Raw genomic sequence first — 19,549 nt, forward strand, 5'->3', positions numbered from 1 at the left:
ATGAGTACAGAATTTCAGTTGGAAGATAAAAAAGTTCTGGAGATGGATGGTGGTGATGTTGCACAACATTAACGGACTTTATGCCACCTCACCGTACACATAAAGATAGTTAAAATGGTAAATATCATGTGTATTTTACCACAACAAAAAATGGTTAATCCAAAATTCCAGATAATATTCATCTCTGGGAGGAAGAGAGGAGATGCAATTGGAGAGAAGTAGGCATGGGTCTTGACAGTGTTCTATCTTGGCCTGGTAATAGATTCACAGGTATTCATTGTTGTTGTTTAAACTAAACATATATATTTTCACACCTGATTTTGTATGCATGCCATATTTCTCTTAAAATTTTAAGTACATATATACATATAAATATAAGGAAAATAAATGTATGTGGTAAACCTGTAATGAAAAGCAAGGGAATTTATAAACACAAATTCAAGGTAATGGTTCCCTCTGAGGGAGAGGGAAGGAAAGGGATCTGGGAGGGGACCCTAGGGGACTTCAGAGGTCATGATGATGTTTTGTTTTGTTTCCTAAAACTGAGTGGTGAGGTATACACAGGAGTCTGTTGCATCACGATTCTTTTATCCTCACACATATTTTTCAAATATTCTTTTAAATGTATTCAGTGTTTAATAAATGTATTTTTTACAGAGATCCCTAACAATATATATTTTAGAGTTTTGGCTTTATTTGTAAGTTTGGCACAGTGTCAAACACTGAGGCCAGCTACTTAATTAGATTTGTCTAGGCTACTTCTTTCCTAATACCTTTGTGGTTCCGTGGTCTAAAGAAGTACTTGTGATGTGATGAACAGACAACTTTAGTATATTATAAACCATAACTCTCCTTTATGCAAGTGGTTAAAAGGAGAACGTGCCCTCCTTTGGGGTATATTAAAGTTTTGCTGCAGCTCCTCCAGTTCCTTGCAGGGTAGAAATTGGGCCACTATGTCCCTTGGCTGCATTCATCCCGTTAGCTTTCTCTGCCTTTTCCCCCAACATCAACAAAGGAATAATACATAAAATACAACCACATAAAAGATCCTGTCATTTTTGGCAAAGGAAACATTTTTGCAGGATAAAGTACCAAGCATCTCTACTATTATATTAGAAAGTGAGTAAGGCTAATTATGGGGGCCCAGAGGGCTGTTTGGCAGAGCCCTCATGGCCACAAAAAAACCCAAATTTAGATCTTTGACCTCATCTCGAAATGAGATTACAATAGTCACAGAGGCACACAAAAAAGATTTTTAAAAGACATTTGTTATGTAGTTTGAAGTGCATGTCCCAATACCAGACCATGATTCCTGTAGTGTCCTGTGAGTTGATATTTATTATAAGTCCCACCAGTATCTTCTGACTAGCAGTTATATTACAATATATTTCTTGGTTTGGCACTCTAACTTATTAAATGTAAATATGTTAAAATTAACCACTAATTGTATAACACTGCTTTGGTGTTTCTTCATTTTGTAATAAGTCAGGAGCCTTTAAAAATTAGGGCTGCCAGGTTTAGCAAAGAAAAATACAGGATACCCAGTTTAATTTTAATTTCAGATAAACAACAAGTAATTTTTAGTATGAGTATGTCCCATGCAAAAACGGACACTTTTTTAGTGTATGTACGTCCCAGATTTTGCATGGGACATACACATACTAAAAAATTACTTGTCATTTACCTGAAATTAAAATTTAACTGGGTGTCCTGTATTTTACCTGGCAGCCCCGTTAATGGAAGTACCCAGCTTCTCCACCTCTGAGCGCCCCGGAGTGGGTAGAAAAAGGAGGTAATATTTATTGAGTGTCTGATATGTTATGAGCCAAACACATTGCAAGTGTGATCTCATTTAAACCTTGCAACAACCCTATGGGATACTTATTATCACTCCATTTAAAAGTGAACAGTATAGCACAGGGAACTATACTCAATATTTTGTAAAAACCTAGAAGGGAAAAGAATCTGAAAAAAAGTAGATATATATGTAGGTATAACTGAATCACTTTGCTGTACACCTGCAACTAATACAACATTGTAAATCAACTATACTTCAATTAAAAATGTGTTTAAATATATAAAATAATTTTTAAAGGAAATTTTTAAAAAGTGAACACAAAGCTTGAATAATTTATTCAAGGTGAGACAACAGAAACGAGATGGATGAAGAATCAAATTCAGGCTTGCTTCCCAAATCTGTACTTTTTCCTTGTCAGTGCACCTCCCATCAGAAAGCTTTCAGATGGCCCCTCTTTTTTTTCCCTAAGGTTTAATAAAAAAGGGAAATACTCCAAAAACTTTTCTATCATACTTTAATATTTCACATGAAATATTATATTTTTTCATATCTAATTAAATTTGTTTGCTTTGAGTATAATGTAATTATAAGTGAAATTTGCATAGCCTGACGTGTTTCGAGGAATTTATGTTAGCGAAGAGTTTTGCCTTAGGAAGGTCAGGTAATCTTTTGTAGCTCAGTTTCTTCATCTATAAACTGAAGGTGTTCTGTGACAACTAAAGCTCTTTCTAATTCCCCACCTTGAGGATTTCCACTCCTCATTTAAGAAAACATTAAATTTTACACAGCTCTCTGCTGTCACCTGCTGGAAAAATTACAGAACCTATTTCTACTTGAAATGCACTCTATTCAGTAGCCAGTGAGCTCTCTAGATCCTGTGGCTTGTTTACTTAGTACTTTCAGTCATTAATGAGAATTATAGATTTCTGAGTTTCCCCAATTTCAGTGTTTTCAATTTCTAAAACTTTCCAAATGAATCAAGCCATCTGAGTTGACCCTCCGGAAATTAATTTTTTAGCAGTTTTTTTCCCCCACAGGGGAGTGTTTTCCATACTTGTCCCGTGTTTGGTAACGACTGTCCTCCCAAAACTACACACACAAAATTTGCTTTAATAATCGCTGTTAGTGTCACATTCATGAGATCTGATAAGAAGTACTTAAGAGAACAGAAAAAAAATTTTTTTTTCTTAAAGTATCTTTTAAAGATTTCTGGAACATTTAATTTTTGTCTTCTAAAAGACAAGGGTACAAATGCTCACCTACTTTCACACCCTCACACACAACCTGGAATGCATGTACTTTTTTTTTTTTACCTGACTGCTTTATATCTGGAAAGTCTAGTTTTTTAACTGGAAGAGTGTTCCTGAATTAAAGACTAAGTGCTGGCCTTAACTTTTTAATTTTTTTAGAGCAGTTTTAGGTTCACAGCAAAATTGAATGGAAGGTACAGAGATTTTCCATCTACCTCCTGCCGCCACCCCCCCATCCAACCCCCAGCATCAACATCCCCCCACCAGAATGTTGCACTTGTTAAACTTGATAGACACAGTATTGTCACCCAAAGTCCAAAGTACATTAGGTTTCACTTTTGGTGTTGTACATTCTAAGGGTTTTGACAACATATAATGACATGTATCCAGTATTACGGTATCATATGGAATAGTTTCCCTCCCCTAAAAATCCTCTGTGCTCTGCCTGTCCATTCCTCCCTCCGCTCTAGCCCCTGGCAACCATTACTCTTTTTTTTTTTTTTTTCCGGTGCGCGGGCCTCTCACTGTTGTGGCCTCTCCCGTTGAGGATAACAGGCTCCAGATGCGCAGGTTCAGCGGCCATGGCTCACGGGCCCAGCCGCTCTGCGGTATGTGGGATCTTCCCGGACAGGGGCACGAACCCGCATCTCCTGCATCAGCAGGCGGACTCTCAACCACTGCGCCACAAAGGAAGCCCCATTGCTCTTTTTACTGTCCCCATAGTTTTGCCTTTTCCACATGTCATATAGTTGGAATTATACAGTATGTAGCCTTTTCAGATTGGCTTCTTTCACTTAGCAATATGCGTTTAAGGTTCCTCCATATCTTTTTGTAGCTTGATAGCTCATTTCTTTTTAGCACTGAATATTCCATTGTCTGGATATACCACAGTTTATTTATCTATCACCTACTGAAGGACTTGGTTGCTTCCAAGTTTTGGCAGTTATGAAGAAAGCTGCTATAAACATCCATGTGCAGGTTTTTGTGTGGACATAAGTTTTCAACTCCTTTGGGTAAATACCAAGAAGCATGATTGCTGGATCATATGGTAAGAATATGTTCAGTTTTGTAAGAAATTGCCAAACTGTCTCCCAAAGTGGCTGTACCATTTTGTGTTCCCACCAGCAATAAATGACAGTTCCTATTACTCCACATCCTCACCAGCATTTGGTGTTGTCAGTGTTTTGGAATTTGGCCATTCTGATAGGTGTGTAAAGGGATCTGAATGTTGCTTAAATTTGAAGTTCCTTGAAGACATATGATGCATGGCATCTTTCATATGTTTATTTTCCATTTGTGTATCTTCTTGGGTATCTGTTCAGCTCATTGTTTAATTGGGTTGTTCATTTTCTTACAATTTTAAGAGTTTTTCGTATATTTGGGGTAACAATCCTTTATCAGACATGTCTTTTGCAAATATCTGCTCCCAGTTTGTGACTTATTGGCCTTAATTTTTAAAACAAAACCATTTTCCAGAATTCTCAACACAATGCTAAAAGTACAGCCCAAATAATTCAATTACAAAATATAAAATATGGGATTAAATTTATTGCCAGTTGGACATGAAAAGATGCTCAACATTGCTAATTATTAGAGAAACACAAATCAAAATCACAGTGAGATATCACTTCACACAGGCCAGAATGGCCATCATCAGAAAGTCTACAAACAATAAATGCTGGAGAGGGTGTGGAGAAAAGGGAACCCTCCTACACTGTTGGTGGGAATATAAATTGGTGCAGCCACTATGGAGAACAGTATGGAGGTTCCTCAAAAAACCTAAAAATAGAGCTACCATATGATCCAGCGATCCTTCTCCTGGGCATATATCTGGAAAAGATGAAAACTCTAATTCAGGGAATTCCCTGCCTGTCTAGTGGTTAGGACTCCACGCTTCCACTGCAGGGGACACGGGTTCGAGATCCCTGGTCCGAGAATTAAGATCCCACAAGTCGTGTGGCCAAACAACAACAACAAAAACCCTCTAATTCAAAAAGATGCATGCACCCCAATGTTCATAGTAGCACTATTTACAATAGCCAAGACATGAAAGCAACCTAAGTGTCCATCAACAGATAAATGGATAAAGAAGATGTGCTTCACATATACAATGGAATATTAGCCATAAAAAGAATGAAATAATGCCATTTGCAGCAACATGGATGGACCTAGAGATTATCATACGAAGTGAAGTCAGACAGAGAAAGACAAATATTATATATCATTTATATGTGGAGTCTAAAAAATAATACAAATGAATTTATTTACAAAACAGAAACAGATTCACAGACATAGAAAACAAACTTATGGTTACCTAAGGGGAAAGCTGGGGGAGGGATAAATTAGGAGTATGGGATTAACAGATACACACCACTATATATAAAATAGAGGGGCTTCCCTGGTGGTGCAGTGGTTGAGAGTCCGCCTGCCGATGCAGGGGACGCGGGTTCGTGCCCCGGTCTGGGAAGATCCCACATGCCGCGGAGCGGCTGGGCCCGTGAGCCATGGCTGCTGGGCCTGCGCGTCCGGAGCCTGTGCTCTGCAGGGGGAGAGGCCACAACAGTGAGAGGCCCGCCTACCGCAAAAAAAAAAAAAAAGATAAGCAACAAGGATTTACTGTATAGCACAGCGAGCTATATTCAATATCTTTTAATAACATATAATGGAAAATAATCTGAAAAAATATATATAATTGAATCACTTAGTAGCACACCTGAAACTAACACAATATTGTAAATCAACTGTACTTCAATTTTTAAAAAATTTATTGCCAGTTGGGGTTGAGTTGGCTTCTGAGAGTGGGAGCCAATAACTAGTCCCTTCATATCTGAATCCACACTATCTCAGGGTTTTTTTGTATAGCTGCCTGGAGCTTGATGCAGTCTAAGGGGTAATAAAATCAGAATCCTGGGGAATTCCCTGGTGGTCCAGTGGTTAGGACTCTGTGTTCTCACTGCCCAGACTAACGTCCCACAAGCCATGAGGCCAAAAAAAAATTCAGAATCCTACACCTTTCTAAAAACTAATCTTGAGGGAGGGCTCCTTTTGAAAGGAGATCAGAAAAAGATGTTGGGAAAAGGGCATAGTGCCCACTAACTGCTGTGCTATTTGGTCCTCGGCCTCCTAATTTCGCAGACAGAGCTATCAACTGGCTTAAATATTTGAGTACATTTATTTATTGCTATATTTCAGTTTATGACAATACTCGTTTAAAAATATCCAAAACACCTTTTCAACCCTTCTCCATCTCTTCCATTTGTGCTACAGTAATATACAACAGTGTACATTTTAAATATTTTTTCTAATAATGCAAATAATATGGACTCAATACAGAGAGCTTGGAAAACCCCCAAATGCACACACACACAAAAAAGAACTTACTTAAATCTCCCTTAATATTGCCATGCAAAAATAACTACTGCTGACATATTACTAGTGTCATTCCTCCTGTTACCTGAAAACTGGGTTCGCCTCTTAGTGGGTGTTGAGCCAAATGACACACCCAAGCCAAAGATAGGGAGAAAGAGGGATTTATTACTTGCAGCAAGTAAGGAGAACACTAGGGATCTTTCCCAAAGCAGTATCTCCCCAAACAGCAAAATTGGGTAAGAGTTTAAGCTAAGAGTACATGCATATTCATGAAGGGGTCTGAGCAGAGAAGTCAGCATAGAATTGGGACAAAGGTCAACAGAGTTCAAGCTTTAGTTGATTAAAGCCAAGAGGGTCAGAAGATGTCAACATTATCATCCCTTAAGATTCCAGTTGATCTGATGAGCGCTTGATGGGGGTTTGAATTCTGCAAAACAGCTCAAGAAAGTGCTTCAGGCCAATCTTTACCTTTGAAACAGAACCTGGAGTATTTACAACTGATTTTTTATCTTTAATGTTGCTACTTCTCTTGCCTGATAACAGTCTGTTCTTTTGTTCCCTTAAGATCATTATTACCGAGACCTGTTCAAGGGCAAGCACTGTGACCAGACTTAGATCGCAAAATGACTTAAGCCTCAAATGGCTTCTCGTGACAAAAGGCTGTATCTGGTTCTCTTTCTCTGGGGACCCCCCTACCCTATCAGCTTACACTTCCAGTATTTTATATCCTTATATATACACTTTTTTCATTTTAAAATAGTATAATACCACACACATTACTTTAAAATATACTTTTTTTCTCTCTCTTTTTTTTCCCCTTCTTTTTATATAGTAGACTTTTTAACATAGCACTTTTCCAGGCAAAATTTGACATGACCTAAACGTAATCACTAAAACTGGCTTCATGCCGGGAAGGACACTGGAGCTGAAAATCTTGGGAAAGACACAACTTGTTGGGCCTTGGTGTCCTTGTCTGAAAAGTGAAGAATTTCTTGCTATTCTCCTGCCAAAGTCTTTTATTGGATGAAATCTTGTCACCATGTTACATCCTAAGGACTCTATGTAACAGTCCCTGGTTCCACATACCCTTAGTTTATACACCTTTTTATTCTCGTTTGTATATTTTTCTTTGACTGCCCTATACAAATCACTTAAACCTGCCTTATTATTTTTGCTGGCAATTTTTGTGAGTCATCTGACTAGTCTTTAAACATGAAGAGTCAAAAAAGAAAATACCCATCTTTTCCATAAAAAAAAAAAATGAGGACAAAAGAGAAGATAAAAAGCCCTCAATCTGTGGGCTTTACTCTTAGTATTTAAAGAAATAAATGCACAAAAGTAAAGGACAAATAACTGTTTCAATTCAATTCACCCAATTATGATTTAGTCAGAAGAAAAGGTAACAGACTTAGGGACCAAAATAAAGCAACATCAAGAGAAGATGAGAAATATATCAGAAGGATGGAATAGGACTTGGAAATGCCAAGGAAATCAAATTAGAAAAGAAATTACTTTGTCTAAAGAAGGGAATTTAGAAGTAGCTTTAGTTATTTTCAATTATATAAAAGATATAAGCCAACTATGTGTTTTCTCTATCAAGAACCAACAGGCAATTGATTTAGCCTCTTAGATTAATTAGATTAATTTGGACATTAAAAAACTGTTCACTAAGGGTTAGGAAATCAGAGAGTAAAATGGGGAAAATGTGCTTAATTTTTGTACAGGAACTGCTGTTGTACTCTGATATCTGCTCTTCCCTTCCTATATAGTAATAGAATCCCCTATCTTTAAGCTGGGCACAGGGCCCTCCAAAATATTTCTCAGTTAGGACTGACTATGTTACTAAATTCTGGCCAAATCCATGTCAAGGGAAGAGTTTTTGAAGTGTCAGGGAGAAGTCCCTTCTTCCCCCTTTCCTCCTTCTTGCTGACTGGAATGTGAATATGATAGCTTGAACTCAAGCAGCCATCTTGGGCCGTGAGGTGGGAGCCACAGGTTGAGGATGTGGAGCAACAAGATAGAAGGAGTCTGGGTTCCAGATGATTGTGGAGCTGCCACACCAGTCCTGATTACTTATCTCAAAACGTTGTTTATATAAGAAAAATAAACTTCTATCTTGTTTAAGCTACTGTAGTTTGGAGTTTTCTATCACTTGAAGCTTATCCTAATTTTAAGTGCTATCTTCTTAAAACCAGAATTTGAGAAAGTTTATCCTCAGATGAATATACAAAGTGCTCCTTGCAGCACTGTTTAATATTTAAAAGTTGGAAACAAACTAGTGATGCTGAACCAATTAAACAAATGTGCGATCTATCTTTATAGTGAAATACCATGTAACTAGTAAAAGGGATGATATAGATCTATATCTATTGGCCAGGAAAGATTCCAACAGGAAGGAGATGTACCGTAGTGATATCAGTGGTTATCTCCAAGTAGAAAGGTTAGGTTGATTTTTGGGGGGTGGGGGGGAAATATGTATATTTTTACATTTTTCTGCAATAAACATTGATTTCTTATAGGAATTTTAAATTAATATTTTTAAGGAAAAGAAACCTGTATATTGTGTTAATCAAAGAAATTTGTGGAATTTCCTTACCTAAAATTTTTGTGTAATGTTACAGGTAACCAGCTGTTTTTGAATAATTTAGATCAGCTCTCCTCCTACTCTGGAATTCAGGGATGAAGATATAATTTGATCAGTCAGCAGCAGTCAAAGGTAAAGGGAATGATTTTTTAGGCTTTCATAACATAAAATAATAGTTAAATGCTCATTTTATTAAGTAAAAATAATTGCAACAGATTTTCCCTCCCACAAATGGCACATTTGACAGTCAATTTACATATGGATCCTTGCAAAATTCTGAGAAACAACTAAAACAGCACTAGCACCACCTAGGTTTGGGTTGGTTTACATGTGTATATGGGGATGTAGAAGGGCAGTGAGAGAAAGACCAAGTCAACTAACTCATCCCTAAATTGAGTTCCACTGTTACTGCCTTCAGAGAGCTCACAATCTAACAGGATAACTAAGAGTTGTACATAATTAACCATGATTCAAGGCCGAATGAAGTGACCATAGAGAAGTACCAGCAAAGAATGAAGAAGGTTCAAAAGGGGAAAAACATGTCTCACTTTAGGGATTTTAAAGGGTTGAAAGGAGGAGGTGGCCTTCGAAATGGCCTAAGTCAGTATATCTCAAACTTGACTGGGATTTTGTTAAAATGCAGTTTCTGATTCAGTAGGTCTGGAGCTGCATTTGAGTTTCTGCATTTCTAACAAGCTCTCGGGTCACTTGGTTCATCCAGGGACCTCTCTTCCAGGAGCAAGGGCCTAAAGGCTCTCTTAGGAAGTCAAAAGGTAGAGTTGGAAGAGACCTTTCCGAGCAGAGAAATCAGTATGAACAACAATACCAAGGTGACAGCGAGGGGTTCAGTTTGGGGGAAATAAGGCTGGAGACATAATATTTGGCCACATGGAAGCAGTCCTTGAAGGCCAGGTTGGGAAACTTTTATTTAATTAAAGGCAATAAGGAGCCACTGAAGGCTTTTTTTTTTTTTTTGCGGTACGCGGGCCTCTCACCGTTGTGGCCTCTCCTATTGCGGAGCACAGGCTCCGGACGCGCAGGCTCAGCGGCCATGGTTCACAGGCCCAGCCGCTCCACGGCATGTGGGATCTTCCCAGACAGGGGCACGAACCCGTGTCCCCCGCATCGGCAGGCGGACTCTCAACCACTGCGCCACCTGGGAAGCCCTACTGAAGGATTTTTTGCAAGGGAATTATATAAGCAGTAACGACAATTCTCATATAGAGCCCTATAAATAAAACAAGCTTAATAAATCAACAAATATTTGAAGTTAGTAAATTCAGAGACCATCAGCAAATATGTCTACCATTTTCACCCACTGTTTATGAATACAAAATTAAGTATGGGGCCTTGGAAGGGACCTATGCAAGTAGGAGGCTCTGAAGCTTAATTTTCCAAAGCCCCATGGTAGATCCATCTCTGTTGTTCTCTCATCTGTGAAGGATACAAAAAAGATATACGGCATCTCAAGAAGTTTACAGCGTGGTTTAGGAGAGAAAGCATACTTATTGAAGAAACAAGCTTTATGCAAGGTGTCAATCTTAAAGTGGGTCCTGGAGGAAGATTTAGAAAGAAAGGAAGTCTTTTTTTTTTTTTTTTTTTTTTTTTTGCGGTACGCGGGCCTCTCACTGTTGTGGCCTCTTCCATTGCGGAGCACAGGCTCCGGACGCGCAGGCTCAGCTGCCATGGCTCATGGGCCCAGCCGCTCCGCGGCATGTGGGATCCTCCCGGACCGGGGCACGAACCCGTGTCCCCTGCATCGGCAGGCGGACTCTCAACCACTGCACCAGCAGGGAAGCCCCAGGAAGTCATTTTTGTTGGAAGGTTCGGCACAAAGAGTGGGGGTGAATCTGCTGAAGAAGAGACACCTCCTCCCATCGCTCTCCCCCTTCCTCCCCAGCCTCGCTGAAATAGCAGATTTGATTCCTGCTACATGTTACTCCAGGATGGGTGCTTGTGACCATGAGCCACTAGAAGACAGAATCCGTACTTACACTGCAATTAACACGGGGCCTGGCAGAAAATGAGCATGGATCATAAATAATGAATGAACCAATAGAGGAGGAATAGATTATAGAGGACATTGAAGGAATGGCAGAGGGATTTGAGTTTGATGTGGCTGACAAGGCAAAGTCACCATAGGTTCCTGAGATGGAGAATGACAAGGTGGACACAGTACTTCTACCTAAACTAGATTGCTAATCCAGCGGACACCTGGTTGAAATTAGCAGCACTGGGCCCAGCTGACCACTCTCGTTCTTGAAGCACTCCCTTTCAAGCCTTCTCTGTGACTACATTCTCTCCTGGTTTTCTCCAGTTTACTCCACTAGATACTCCTTTTCAATCTCCTTGGAGAACTTGTCTTCCTTTTCCCAATCTCTGAAGGTCACTATTCTTCTATTGCAGAAAACTCTTAAATTTATATATCCAGCCCAGATTTTTTTCCTCCAACCTCCAGATGTAATTCAACTGCCTCCTTGACATCTCCCTTGGATGTCTCACAGACATATCAAATTTACCATCTGCAAAATTAAACTTTTAATTTTCGGCTAGAAAAACTCCTCCCCACTGGCATAGCACAGTAAATGGGATTACCACCCATTCACTTATAAAAGTTAGAAGCCTGGGAATCATCCCTATCTCCTTCCTTCCCCTCCCTCCCATATCCAATACATCAGCAAATTCAGTTACTTTTATCCCCAAATATATCTCAAACCTGTCTCTCCAAGGCCACCACTCCAGCCCTGCACAACATCCTAACATATCTTACCTCTTCTACTCTCACCCACCTCATTCATTCTCCACATAAAAGCCAGAGCAATCTTTAAGTGATGTAAATCAGATTGTATCACTGCTTAAAACTCCTCCATGACTCTCCATGACACTTTGAATAAAATCCAAACTTCTCATCACTCCGTACCTTGGTATCCACTAGGCACTCATAGCCCACAGCATAGGGGCTGAGACCTTGTCACAGACCTAATAAAAAAATGCTTGAGACAGGGGAGAAAAAAAGGAATTGGCTCCAAAAAAACTTTGTAAGTCAAAATTAATGAATATTTGTGACTGCATGATATATGTCAATTAATCCTAAATTTCATCTCAACCTTTATGAAGTTATTTATATATTTTATTTTACTGAGGGATGTGGGTACATACTAATTTCTTGGATATAATGTGGAGTGGGTCCCCAAAAGCAGGAGTATAGAGAGTCTTCAGGGGGTCGAAAATGGCCCTCATTTAAGGTCCTGCACATCCCCATCTATGCTGCCTTCTCCACGGTCTCCATGAGGCCACTCCTAATTGCTCACTAAACTCAACCAGCCAGCCTTGCAAATGCCTAAAACATACCAAGATCTTTCCTGCTGTTCCATTTTCTCCCAGCCCATCTCCTGACTGGCTCCTTCTCCTCCATTAGTTCTCAAATTAAATGTAACCTTCTGAAAGGGACTTTTCTGACCAGTCCATCTAACATAGGTGCACACTCCCTACCCCCAACCTTCTCATTTTCTGTTGCCTTATTTCCTCCATAACACTGCTCTCCATCTGCAGTTTATTTTGCCTGTTTATTCTATATTTCCCATTAGATTAATGAGCTCCATCAAGGCAGGAAACTTATATATCTTGTTCTCTGTTGTATCTTTAGGGCCTACTCCAGTGACTGACCCAGAGCAGGTTTCAACAAATAGCTACTGAATGAATAAATGATTGAGAACTTAATCTTTAAGGGAGGAGGACCATGAAAGGAAGATTTGTCTTGGACCCCATCTTGAGATGCCGGAGGTACTCACCCTCCTTTGATTCTAGGCACCCAGATAGGTTTAAAAAGGAACGTTTGGAGGTTTTTCCCAACAGAAGTTTTCATGAAAGCTCTTGTAACCTACCCTCTTCTGGGTCGGGGGGGTCGGGGTGGGGGAGGAATTAAAAACCGGCGCAAAACTAGGTTAAAGGGAAAGGAAGTGGTTTGGAGCAGATGTGTGCTGCGCCAGGTTGGGGCTCTTCGTTTTGCACCCTCCCCTCCCCGTCTCTAACGGCTCCACCCCTTCCTCTCAGCCTGAAGCAAAGGGTGGCTTTGGACTAAGCTCAGGCTCCAAAGCCCTCACCCTCGTTAATTATTCATGGTGTGTGTGGGGGGGGCACTGTGGCTGCCGTTCTTTTAAATATTTATGAGGGGCGGGGCCTCCCTGCCGCTGTGGCTCCTGGGAGGGTTCTAAAATATTCCTGAGGAAGGAGGGCACTATGGGAGCCGAGGTTCTTGCTATTCATGAGGGGGCGGGGCCTCCTTCCCGCTGGGGCTCCTGGGAGGATTCTAAAATATTCTCGAGGCCAAGGGGTCGCCTGGGAGGCTGGAGCTGACAGGAGCCGGAACTTCCCTCTTCCCGGCGGCAAAACCTTGAGGAAATTTTCCTTTTTAAACATTAAGAAATTTGAGGATGGTAGGGCACAACGATTAAGTCCCATTTTCCTGTTATCCTTTAGCCGGAAAACTGTCAAAATCTGTGGTCAAAAGAGATTTTTCCCCCCAATGCTTTCTGGAGATAGTTTCATCTTTTCATGGGCTGAAGAGGGTCAGAAATGCACCACAGTGTGGTTTGACTCTTATATTGACCAGTTTCTCTTTTATGGCCTCCCTAGTTTACCTCTTTGGAGATGTTTTGGGCTTCTTCCCGAGCAGATGGGGGAGGGTCTCTTCAAAGGATTTTCTTAGGTTAAAACAAAGTAGAAATCCTAGTGAATTGCTGTTGGACGGTTTTCTCTGAAAAGGGGGGGGGGGAGTTCATCCAAGAGGGCCCTCAAAGCCTTTCACAAGTGGGCGAGAATGAGTGGGGTGGGAGTAGGGTATTGAAACATCTTTTAAGCAGAGGTCTTCTTAGAAGCCCATATGATTTAAATTTATTTATTTATGGCTGCGTTGGGTCTTCGTTTCTGTGCGAGGGCTTTCTCTAGTTGTGGCAAGCGGGGGCCACTCTTCATCGCGGTACGGGGGCCTCTCACTGTTGTGGCCTCTCCCGTTGCGGAGCACAGGCTCCCGACGCACAGGCTCAGCGGCCATGGCTCATGAGCCCAGTCGTTCCGCGGCATGTGGGGATCTTCCCGGACCGGGACACGAACCCGTGTCGCCTGCATCGGCAGGCGGACTCTCAACCACTGCGCCACCAGGGAAGCCCTATAGTATGGTTTTAAAGGAGGGTCACAGTATGCTTTTCACTAAGTACTAAGTTTCTTGGCCACATTTTCAAATATATAGCTGATTTTAAATTGACATAAGTTGACACGTAACTTTTTAGATGAATAAGTAACAATGTGATTTTTAGAAATATTATGACAAAAGGAGAAAATGCACTTTTGGTCAGATATATTTGTAACTCTTTGATGAGGTGTCTTAGTTGTTCCTTCAGAAACAAGGAGCCTTAGATTGGAGTTGTACTTATGCATATGTACCTATACATGTATATATACAAAGGACAGTGTTTTCCGAATTGTAGGAGGAGTGACACAAAGTCACTGTGTGTGATGAATAACATTTTTTAAAAGAATTATTGTTTCGTGTAAGTAAATTATCAGTAATTTTAACAAAGTTCCTTCTAGGAAATATTCATTTTGAAATAAGTCGTGTAGGCCCTTCCTAAGACTTATTTAGTATCTACTATTAACCAAAAGTGGAATTGAAGGAGCAATTATTCATTTAATCTAGTCTTATTAGTTTTATAAAACTTTGATTTCATTGCACATAATTGGTAATCATAATGAAATCATCTTAATCTGTTAGAGCTAGTAAATTTTAAAAGCTATAAACTAAAATCTCTATTTTTTAATCTCTTTTGTCTTTATTGTTTTAACAAAACATGTCAGTACTCAGTTTTAAAGAAATAGAGAAACATTACTACAAATTTTTAATATTACATTAATACTTTGATTTTTTTAAGAATGTAAAGATTGTAAAAACAACACACTAATTGACAAATATTGAATATTGAATTTGTTATTTTTTGTGTTAAATCTTTTACTTTTTAAAAATATCACATTTCTGGGCTTCCCTGGTGGTGCAGTGGTTGAGAGGCCGCCTGTGGATGCAGGGGACACGGGTTTGTGCCCCGGTCCGGGAGGATCCCACGTGCTGCGGAGCGGCTGGGCCCATGAGCCATGGCCGCTGAGCCTGCGCGTCCGGAGCCTGTGCTCCGCAAGGGGAAGGCCACAGCGCTGACAGGCCCGCGTACCGCAAAAAAAAAAAAATCACATTTCTATTTTTTTTTATTTGTGGCTGCATTGGATCTTCGTTGCTGCGCGCGGGCTTCCTCTAGTTGCAGCGAGCAGGGGCTACTCTTTGTTGCGGTGCTCAGGCTTCTCATTGGAGCGGCTTCTCTTGTTGCGGAGCAAGGGCTCTAGGCGCGTGGGCTTCAGTAGTTGTAGCACGCAGGCTCAGTAGTTGTGGCACACGGGCTTAGTTGCTCCGGGGCATGTGGGATCTTCCCGGACCAGGGCTCAAACCCATGTCCCCTGCATTGGCGGGCGGATTCTTAACCACTGTGCCACCAGGGAAGCCCCTTTAAAAATGTCACATAAAAATGGCACATTTCTTTTCTTAGAATATATCTCATCCAAATACACATCTCATTTTCTGCTAAAGCTCTATCTAAAATATTTGGCTGAGAGGGAAAAGATTTTTAAGTATTTCATATCATGCTGAGATGAATAAATAGACTCTACTGGTTGGAACTCCATAAACTGGACATCACATTAAAAGTTTTGTAAATACAAAGAGACAGCTGTTGCCCATCAATGTATGAACCTCTCCATTTAAAAAAACAACAGCTCTTCATCGTTATGATTTCCTTTCTTCGTTGTCTCTTACTTTGTTTTTCTAATCAGGATAAATTCATTAGATAAGAAAAAAGATGGCATCTAGAGTAAATACCAGTTTCACTTTGATTCCCAACCAGAAATACAGACGTAGTAATCATCGATCCAGCCGTTTTTCCAACATCCTTGACCCAGATTCTCAACCCCTATCAACGCTTGGAAATTTTAAAGCCTTGCCATTGGAAATATTCCAGATAATCTTAAGATGTTTGTCAGGTGAGGTTTGGGGACTATGAGTAGGCTACATGGACAATTGAATGTTTTATTTTCCCCAAGAACTAGTTTGTCATCTTAGGCCCTGCTAGAATGTTAATGGTGTTTACACTGTTTATTTTTAAAATTTCATCAGCGTTAGTTAAGTGGTACTCAAAGAAAATTTGATACTCAAATGCTTTAAAACATGCTTCTAATTATAATGACATGGTAATTTGACCGTTACATCCCCCAATGTTTCTAATTCATTGACAACTAGATTTAAAACAATTTTAACATTTTCCTTTTCCCCAACTTTTATTATTTATTTATTTATTATTTTTTATTATTTAGTATTAATAATAATATTGTTATTAATCTATTATAAATTAATAGATTGTGCTAATAGTGATGTTCTTGTATTTAAGCCATTCATATATATGTGTGTGTGTGTGTGTGTGTATATATATATATATATATATATGTTTCTTTTGATAGTGAAGGATATCAGCATGCTAAGCATGGTGTCCAAAGCAGTCAGCCAGCACATTATTAATTATATCTCAACCTCATCAGGAAGCAAAAGACTTTTACTACAGGACTTTCATAACCTTGAGCTGCCTGACAGGAGACAAGACTCCACTATATTGGAACACTACAGATCTCTAGGTAATTTATGTAATGTAATGAGAATTGTAACAAGTAAAGAACTATACTTAATTAAGGGGATTTTTTGTGTGTGTGTGTGGTACGCGGGCCTCTCACTGTTGTGGCCTCTGCCGCTGCGGAGCACAGGCTGTGGACGCACAGGCTCAGTGGCCATGGCTCACGGGCTCAGGCGCTCTGTGGCATGCGGGATCTTCCCGGACCGGGGCGCGAACCCATGTCCCCTGCATCGGCAGGCGGACTCCCAACCACTGCGCCACCAGGGAAGCCCCAGGGGACTTTATTATACAATTCTGTAAGGCCTGTGCGAAATGGAATACTTCCTATTTCTATGATGCTTTTACTCTTCAGTGTGAGAACTTTCCCTTAATAACAGTCCCTTACACTTATATTTAAAGATGAGAGAATGCACTTTAATGTAAAGTGTCAGTCCTTGTGATTTCATGTGGATACAATGTCACCTGTGCTTATTGTCTAGGTGGCTTGCCAGTTTAGGAAATTGATGTATTTTCTATGCTTTACTTCCTGTGAATCTAATGAGTTTTATCTCTGTACTGCTTTTCCCTTTCAACTATAATCTAGTTCTTAAAATAGAAATTTAAGCATATTATTGTGGAAAATCGCTTATTCTCTTAACAGAAACAGTGGTTTTCTTTTTTTTTTAAAGCACTGTGCACATTTACTAATAAATCATTATGCTATTATTGAATTAACCTTATCAAAAGAAATTCTGGACAATTTCTTCCCTTGATTTGTAATCATTTATGTCTTTTACCCCATTCATTGATTTCATTCTCCCTAAGAGTGCCTAAATAAAATTCTAATTTTGACTTGACTAATGACACCAGTTTAATTATTAAGCTACTTATAATTAACCAAAACATGGTAATAAAATTAAATATCAGAGTGATGTTGAGATGTAAATAAAGGCATAAGAGTAAGTTACCTTTTAGTAGCCCAAGGATGCCTAGCTTTAAGATAATAAAATAAGACTATATAGATGTGTAAATACATCAAAGTGTATTTGACAAGTATACTTAGTAAGGCTAAATGAAAGGTCTGTAATCTGGTTACAATGTTATTGGTTTCAGTATTTATGATTAGGCTTTATGAAGCCTGTAACAGAATAGGCAATTACTTTTTGCTACTTGTCATTGTGAATATCTTTTTTCCAATATCATCGGATGCGGAGGAAGGCTACTTGGGAAAAACTTATTCTTTAGTTTTAATTTGAAAGAATTTTTTCTCCCTGACCAGGTTCAATTGCATAAACAAACAAAATAGCATTAAGACAATTATGTGGATAATTCAGTTAAAAATACAAATATGTATTGATCTTAAAAGCTAGCTTTTAAAAATGGTTTTACTCATGTAATGATTTCAACCTTCCATTTAAATTTGATGCAGACACTAGCTTTTGACTAATTCTTTAGACAAATGTTTGAGGTACTTACCATTTCCTCCTGTTGCCATTCCTATCTGATCTGTTCTTGTTTTCTGACATTAAAATAACATTTTCAGAATTCTCCATTCTAAGGATTATAAATTTTAATTTGCTTCTTCATACAAAACAGAGCAGATGGCCAGTGTGGCAAGAACATTACATCTGACTCTATTTTAGTGGGAAGAAATTAAAGGGTATAGCAGAGCACCTGTGTGAAAAGAATAACTAAGTCAGCCAGTATTGGTTTTTATGGTAAATTGAAACCCTTCAAAATAGGCGTTCTACATTAGAAAAAGCAACCAGCATGCAATTATAGCTTACAATTCCCCAGCTATGATATGCCATGGGACTGGATGCCAAAACATGAAAGGAAGAGAACTCAGCCTGAAAACTAAACACTGAAAATGTCTTTTTATGTACAAAAATAAGGAGGGCTTATGTTTAAAACTCGATTCTGGTCATGTGTTGCCCAAACATAGCAACTTCTAAAAATAGATTCAATTCCCATAGATTCTACAGAATTATATATAAAGTAGTTATTATATTATGTAAAAAAGTAAATGCAGAGAAGATGAAAACTGAAGAAAGTCGTGATATTCAGATCTATATTTTCCTACCATGTATCTTATTTTAGTTTGAGGACATTTGGCCTTATAGGAATGTTAACAATGTATTGCCATTTTAGGAAAACAGATCACTTAAAGTTAGAGGAAACAAATCATAACCATACACTTCCTGTCACTGTAGTTCAAGTTACATATCTCACTGGGAAATTGAAGGGTTTTTTTTTCTTTTTTAAATATCTAAACACAAAATTCTATACATTCTTAACATGCAAGCCCCATAAAAGGATATCTCTGAAGGAAGAGATAAATATTTCATCCAAACTGGATACTTTCTGTGAGAGAAAAACCGACTTCTAATCTCTGAAATTTTAAATACTTATGACTTCAAGTTTTTGTATTTGGAGAAAGGAGTCCAAAATCTCTTTTCTCATTCTTTCCATTAGCAACTCTTAAAACATTTTCCATGGTGGACATGAGCTTAATTTTAAGAGGAATTGGAATATGTTTTCTATGGAATAAAGACAGTAGAGTTTCCCTGTTGTGTTTTGCGTTTGGTTATTGTATCTTTTATAAATTTATTTATTTATTTATTGCTGTGTTGGGTCTTCGTTTCTGTGTGAGGGCTTTCTCTAGCTGCGGCAAGTGGGAGCCACTCTTCATCGTGGTGCGCGGGCCTCTCACTGTCACGGCCTCTCTTGTTGCGGAGCACAGGCTCCAGACGCGCAGGCTCAGTAGTTGTGGCTCACGGGCCCAGTTGTTCCGCGGCATGTGGGATCTTCCCGGACCAGGGCTCGAACCCGTGTCCCCTGCATTGGCAGG

At 39.3% G+C, this 19,549-nt stretch overlaps 1 protein-coding gene across 4 annotated transcripts in view; it reads left to right on the top strand.

Moving 5' to 3' along the window:
- Positions 1-13,218: 13,218 nt before the first annotated feature.
- FBXO47 (F-box protein 47) overlaps positions 13,219-19,549 on the top strand; it is a 28,376-nt gene continuing 22,045 nt past the window's right edge. For 3 of the 4 annotated variants that reach the window (XM_081220005.1, XM_081220003.1, XM_081220004.1), the window contains exons 1-3: positions 13,219-13,437; positions 15,872-16,078; positions 16,553-16,723. In XM_081220005.1, the coding sequence (XP_081076131.1) occupies positions 15,898-16,078; positions 16,553-16,723 (352 nt within the window). In that variant the 5' untranslated portion in view covers positions 13,219-13,437; positions 15,872-15,897. The remainder of the gene's footprint in view (positions 13,438-15,871; positions 16,079-16,552; positions 16,724-19,549) is intronic. The other variant, XM_081220006.1, reaches the window with a different exon arrangement.

The sequence above is a fragment of the Mesoplodon bidens genome (genome assembly GCF_964165515.1).
Source record: "Mesoplodon bidens genome assembly, chromosome: 19".
Classification (NCBI taxonomy): Eukaryota; Metazoa; Chordata; class Mammalia; order Artiodactyla; family Ziphiidae; genus Mesoplodon; species Mesoplodon bidens.